Source organism: Scomber japonicus, chromosome 21 (assembly GCF_027409825.1).
Source record: "Scomber japonicus isolate fScoJap1 chromosome 21, fScoJap1.pri, whole genome shotgun sequence".
Taxonomy (NCBI): Eukaryota; Metazoa; Chordata; class Actinopteri; order Scombriformes; family Scombridae; genus Scomber; species Scomber japonicus.
Genome location: NC_070598.1, coordinates 6,013,075 through 6,019,834, shown reverse-complemented (window position 1 = coordinate 6,019,834; position 6,760 = coordinate 6,013,075). Strand labels below are relative to the sequence as shown.

At 40.8% G+C, this 6,760-nt stretch overlaps 1 protein-coding gene across 1 annotated transcript; it reads right to left on the bottom strand.

The window, feature by feature from the left end:
- Positions 1 to 1,393: 1,393 nt before the first annotated feature.
- ccr9b (chemokine (C-C motif) receptor 9b) lies at positions 1,394 to 3,442 on the bottom strand. Its single transcript, XM_053342839.1, has 2 exons — positions 3,380 to 3,442; positions 1,394 to 2,572 (listed from the first exon to the last, which is right to left on the bottom strand). Exons 1-2 carry the CDS (start codon positions 3,440 to 3,442, stop codon positions 1,520 to 1,522), a joined length of 1,116 nt encoding a protein of 371 aa, XP_053198814.1. The 3' UTR covers positions 1,394 to 1,519.
- Positions 3,443 to 6,760: the final 3,318 nt, after the last annotated feature.

Below are 6,760 nucleotides of genomic sequence, written 5' to 3'. Positions count from 1 at the left end.
AAGAATTTGCCTGTGGTCTCACCTGAATTCTGCACCTTAGCTGCAGTAGTCTAGTACCAACCTCAAGGACCACAATAACACACCAGGTTGTGTTTTTTTACACCTGATGTGCTAGACTAGAAAACATGTATCCTCTTTTTTTTTTTCTTTCTTCATCTGCGTCTTTTACTTGTCTTTCTATGTGTCAGTTGGCATTGAATTTGCCAATTAACCAACCTTTACACTTACTAAATGTATTGAGCGTCCAACCAAACTTTAAAACCTGCATACTTAATCTTTTAAAGTACAAATACTTTAACAGGCGTGCGTGTTTATTTTGCTGCACGAATCAAACACGTATCAAACTAGCTGTGACTCAGCTCTGAATCTCTGTCAATATATCCCAAATACAAGACCTACACAGCCAATATCACATTCATACAGCGATCTCTGTTCGGGGGTGTCATGAAACTGTGATTTTATGGCATACAGCTCATCCATCGCCCACAGCTCACCCAACAGAGGGATAGAAAGCAGGCCGCCAGCACGCCATTAGGTCTGCATGGCTTTGATGTTCTCAGATGGCGGTGGCATAGGCCATGCAAGTATAGACAATTCCTCTTCAGCTAGAGTGCATATTGAATTTCTTGCATATTGTGTAGGTTTGAGCAAAGAATACCATGCACTCAAGCGTTCAGTCGGGTGAAACTGGAAACCTGTGTGCCCTGTTAAAGTTGTGGTTGAGCCCTCTTGTCTGTCTGTCTCTCCGCTTGCCTGCCTGCCTGCCTGCCTGGCTGGCTGTCTGTCACCCTGTCTGAGCTGCAGCCTCTCTGAGGTCAGTGTGGGAAACTTCTTTAATGTCAGTTTGAATGGGCATCCGTTAGTATTCACTATGAAACTGCCAAGTCATTGCCAAAAAAACAGACCAGGTTAAACAGTTAAGCGTGTCGGCACAGACGTTGGTATAGACTGTCAACAGGACATCTAGTCAGACTGAGACATTGCGGATTCAACTATCAGCCACATTAACAAGCTGGTTTCATACCACACTTGGTACGTTATACCAGTGAAAGCGCTCTATTTTCCATAGTAGTAAACTGCTGAATTCATCATTTCAGTCATTTATAGTGTGTACTTAAACTTAAATTGCACCTTTTTCACATTTGTATTTTGTGGTGGAGATGAATTATCTTCATGTGGGTACAAGAAAAATGCAGAATTCTTGAGATTTTCATCATTTTTAATTATAGAAATCCAAAAGACTTTTTATTACATCACAGCAATGCACAACAAATATATTGAAAGACAAACACTTTATAAAAAAAACAGTTGACTTTACACAAATGTACATTTTATATACAAGTCCTATTTCAGTTTGCATAATATGAGTAAAATGAATGTGGACTTTTGACCTTTCATGGTTGAAACTCTTATCTTGGGTTTGCTACAAGAAAAGTATAAAGAACAAGATAAACAAGGTAATGTGAATGTGTAGGCTCAGATCACAGGTTTATGAGGTTTATGTTTTGAAATTGGTTATTTATAAGGAAAGAGCAGGGGTGGTCTCAGTGTCTGACATGATAGAGGGACGTTTAGGAGGCATCGGTTTACTTGGCCCTGCACTGCCTTGACAGCATAACCACTTCTTCACAAGCCTCACAAGGTCTTTCCTAAAGCGGACTCCGATGAAGACGTACAGGAATGGGTTCAGGCAGGCGTGAGTGTATGCCAGACTCTTGGCTATCTGTCCAGCTATATCAAAACGTGTCAGGGTGCCACACAGTGTGATGGTAGTATTAGCTGCCTGCGAGGCCTCCACTATCAGCAGACTGTTGTGAGGCAGCTGGGAGAGAACAAACACACACACCACAGCAAAGATGACACGTAGTGCCTTATGCTTCTCAAAGTTCCTGGCTCGCAGAAGTGTGTGAATAATGGTAGAATAGCAGAAGAACATTATAAGCAGAGGAAGGCAGAAGCCCATGCAGATCTGCATGACCAGCACCAGGATCTTTGTGCGGTTGTTAACATTGGACCAGTACACCAGAGCACAGAAAGACTGCCCGCTGTGGTCTGTCTTCACCTGGGCGAAGATAAACTCAGGGAGGGCAAGGACAGCAGAGACAAACCAGACACCCACACAGACAAGTTTACTGTAGAACAGCCTCTTTCTCTTCAAGTTGTGAGCCTTGATGACTGCAACAATAGCAATGTAGCGGTCCACGCTAATGCAGGTGAGCAGGAGCATGCTGCTGAAGAAATTGATCTTGTACATAGCGGACACAAATTTGCACACACCAACACCAAAGCTCCATCCCTTGATAGCATCAGTAGCCCAGAAGGGCAACGTGCACAGGAAGAGGAGATCAGCCACAGCCAGGTTCAGCAGGTAAACATCGGTCATTGTTTTCATGCGGTTTCGCTCAGTGGTGTAGATCCAAACCACCAACAGGTTACCAAAGGCTCCCAGGATGAAGATGATCCAGAAGAGCGGTGGTTCGTACTGCCCTCGAAACTCCCTGACCCAGCTTCTGTCGCATATGCCTATGCTGTCAAGGAGGTCATCGTCATAGTCTGAGTAATCAGTGGAGGACTGTAATTGAAAACAGAAAAACAGGATTATATGATGTGGTATTAGATGTAGATGTAAGCCCATCTGATAGACTTTTCTTCATCTCATTTCCTGCCGCCAGGGTTTCACAACTGTATCAAATGTGAATGTAGTGATATAATATACAGTATAATGAGTAGTAGTGACGTACAAGCTAACCAGAGTGCAAAAAAAACACATACAGGTGCAGATGTCTGAGCCAGAGAAACCACACTACTGCACAACTTCCTGCTGTTCTATCCAAGCCTGAGAGGGGTAAAAGATCCTGAGGGGGCTCCAGAAAAGGGGCCCCCAGCCGAATACAGTACCCCAGAAGCATCAAGTTTAGATGTAGGGCAGAGATAAACAGCGAGATGAAGCTGGTTTTCACAAACAATGGAAACATCTGATGCAGACACAACTCCTACTATGGCATTTGAGTATCCTATAGATGTCTGCATGAGATACACCTACTGTATCTGCGGTGTGAAATTCTGTCTTATACTGATTACACACATTCAACAACATACGTGAAATATAAAATATATCATGTGTCAGGGTGTATTTTTTTAAACAGACACATTTTTTTTCTCTCGACTTAAATTTCACCATTCTTTAAACTCAAACATTGAACATTGTGGCATAAACAAACACTGAGACACACATGCACTAAAAACACTTTTGCATTTGAAATAGTATTTGCGTTTTGTCCCTTTCTGTGATATTGTATTGTTATTATATATATACACACAATCTATTGCTTTTTAAACCTATTTATTTATACAGAACATAAAAAGAGTAAATACTTACAGTATAATCAGTATATTCAGTTCCTGTGGTCACAGAAGGTGTTGTAAATTGAGTGAAGTCCATGAAGTCCATGTTATCTGCAAGGAATCAAAATATAGTGATGTAAGACAACACACCAAAAAGATATTTTTACTTTGTAAAACATAGATAAAATATGAACTGAATGGTAAAAATTAGGCTTAAAAGTTCCCTAACAAATGCACTGCAAATTATTATACAGTTTTGTAGTCTTGCAATTAATCACTTACCAATATAATGATGAGATTTTGAACTCAGCAGAAGTGCAGCTCTATTTCGTTGTGGGGGTTGTGAGACTGGTAACTTGACTCATCCTCTGGCATTATATACCACAACACACTGACGTAGTGCTGAGTGACAACCCTCTGTCTGAGATACACAACAAAACCCACAACTGTTGAAGATGTAAACCTCTCTCCCTAAAGCACCGTGGCAAATACAACAAAAAAAAAAGGAAATGCATTAAGTTGAAGGCAAATTTATTTCCAATCTGGGATCGTTGAACAGTGACAGCACGTTTCACAAAGATGTGACAAAGAATAAACCCACTGAACCACACCTATCACGTTGGAAACTAAACAATACACCCACAGCTTGCACAGTCGATTAAGTTTCTTCTAGGTGTGAGTCCATTTTTATCACACTTTGTATATACAGGTGGTGCACTTACGATCACAGTTGACTGATGCATGAAACTAAAAACCGTGAGGTGTGAGTGAAGACCAAATCAAGAGCAGTCGATGTTAGGATGTTGTGAGCCCTACTATCTGCTTTTACATCATTTACAGCTGTTAAAATGCCCTTGAGCCTGACAGTGAAGCTTTACTCTCATTATCAGCTAAATGCCTGAAAGCTAAGCATGTTGACTGTGTGAGGGAAGTTTCGGAGATTTCTGGAAATTTATTTTTCAAGTAAACAGTGATGAAACATGTCATGTACTTCTTTTTTTTAAAACCAAAAAACATCCCCTTTATCATAAAAGAAAGTTCACCAAAGGACTCAACATATTAGGAAATATGCCTATTTGTTTTCCCATTTTTCATGTCTGTCTGTCTACTCAATACAAAGGAGGCAGCTTATCTTAGTAAAAACAATGGAGGGTTGGCTGGCTCAGTTTTGCATGATTTAAACAAGAAAGGTATGATTTAGTCAGTTTTAGAGCCAAAGTTACCTGTGTCCCCCTGTTTTCCAGTAATCATGTACTCACTCCACATTTATTTATTTAATCATTTCATCCGAGCCGAGTTTTAACCTCTGTTCATACAAAGCAGCATCAGCACCACAAAATGAACACCAACGCATATATTCCCATTTCCAAAGTAAAAAGCGTTTGTGTGGGGTTAGCAGGTGGTCTAGTGGTTAAGGCACATGCCACATACGCTGCATGTCACACCCCCCTCTCTCCCTTGATTTCCTGTTTCTCTACTGCTAATAAAAGGTGTCTATGTCAGGAAAGGAAAAAGAAAGCGTTCATGTGATGCACTCATGTGAAGGGGTGTCCAAACAGGGAAGTGCTATATTCACTGGTATTGCCCACTCTATAGGGAAATGAATAAAAGTCACACAGCTAACCACATGTGGTACAAGACATGTGGAAGAAGAAAGTCCCTGGCATACCAGCAAGTTCACATGAAGCCCAAATAGTGCGTGTCTGTGACTAATAAGCATCTTCTTATGAATATACATTGATCAAGAGATAAAATTAAGCAAAGGTTTACAAAAGCAATGATGCCATTATTTGAAATTAGTCAAAAGGAAGTGTGGTGGTGTTTCCTGGGAGTGGGTTTTAGCAACTGGGTCTATTTTGTCTCTTCTAAAGGGGATTCTTATTGGACAGAGCAGACTGCTTACTTCACTTCTCTTCTCGGTTTCACTTTATGACCTAATTCTCAGTCTCAGCATATTGTTAACACACATGTGAAAATGGAAGATGGTCATATAGGGCACCAGTACTTCTCGGTTCGTACCTCGGTGAGGCCAAGGGAAATGGCTGTGTCACGATCAGACAAGAACTTTCCTTCTGAGAAAGAGCTACTGAAAGTGAACTGGCAGACTGAGACATTTCACAACACCACCAACTGACTGAATAACCAGCTGCATTACAAAACAATAAAAAACAAAAAAAGTGCAGCGGTGGTAAATCGAACTGAAACTGAATTCATTAGAGGACAATAATAAAAGAGCAAACAATGATTGCAACATTAGTCACCCTAGTTGAACATTGCAGATGCAGCTTTCACACCTTGCAGTTTGCAACAGACAAATTAACTTTATATGTTGATGGCTGAACTTGGTTGAAAGCAGGGAAGCAACCAGACATCACAGTCCCTCATTAAGCGGCCAGTCAGTCAACAACAGTCAGGTGTCTATATGAACACTCCAGATGTGGTTACAATGTGTAAAATCAGGGGGGTAAAATTCACGTGCAATTACAATGCAATGCTGAGCTTCACGTGGGAACTTGACATCTCCCTAACTGCTACTGTAATGACAATATCAAGGCCTGAAACAGTTAAAAAAAAAAAAAAGTTGAAAAGCTATGAATTAGTCAGCAGTACACTATAGCATGAGAAGAGCTGCTTGATGTTAGGTACATAACAGTGTGCAGAGCATGATGTCAAAAAGGGAAAATATTGCGGTTTGTCTCTATTTGCATAACATACCAAGAATTACATGTGCAGCTAGTGTACAGTCTCATTTGCAATGCACCTCCATACATTTCCCACATCGTAAATTATATAGGTCAAAAGTTCAGCGCTTAAGTGTCAATTAATCAATCTTTATTTGTATAGCGCCAAATCACAGCAAAGTCATCTCAAGGCACTTTACACATAGAGCAGGTTCTAAACCCAACTCTTCAGGTTTTAACTTTAAAGAGACCCAACATTCCCACATGAGACACAGTGGCAAGAAAAAACTCCCTTTTTAACAGGAAGAAACCTCAGCACCAGACTCAGAGTGGGAGAACATCTGCCTCGACCGGTTGGGGTAGAGAGGAGAGAAAGGAAGGATAGAGGAGAGAAGCACAATGAAAATCAACAATGAAGCTAGAAGGTCCGGGACTGGAATCTGTCATCCGGACGTCTACAGGCCCAGATTACCTGTGAGATGAGAAAGCACAGACAACTAGTTTAGAAGTGTTGGACCCAATGAATGATTGATAGGCTTTCTTGGACGTATTTTGCAGGACTTGATGTCTCTGAGGTGACAATATGTTGACTCGAGGCTTGAAAACCAATCAAATGAGATGTTGTTAATGCTGACATCTTTTCATAAATAGGCAACACAGCTTGTTCAGTATTTCAGGTGGATCCTTAAATAGTTCAATTCCTCATTTTCTTACCTTTTGTGAAAGAAGCATCG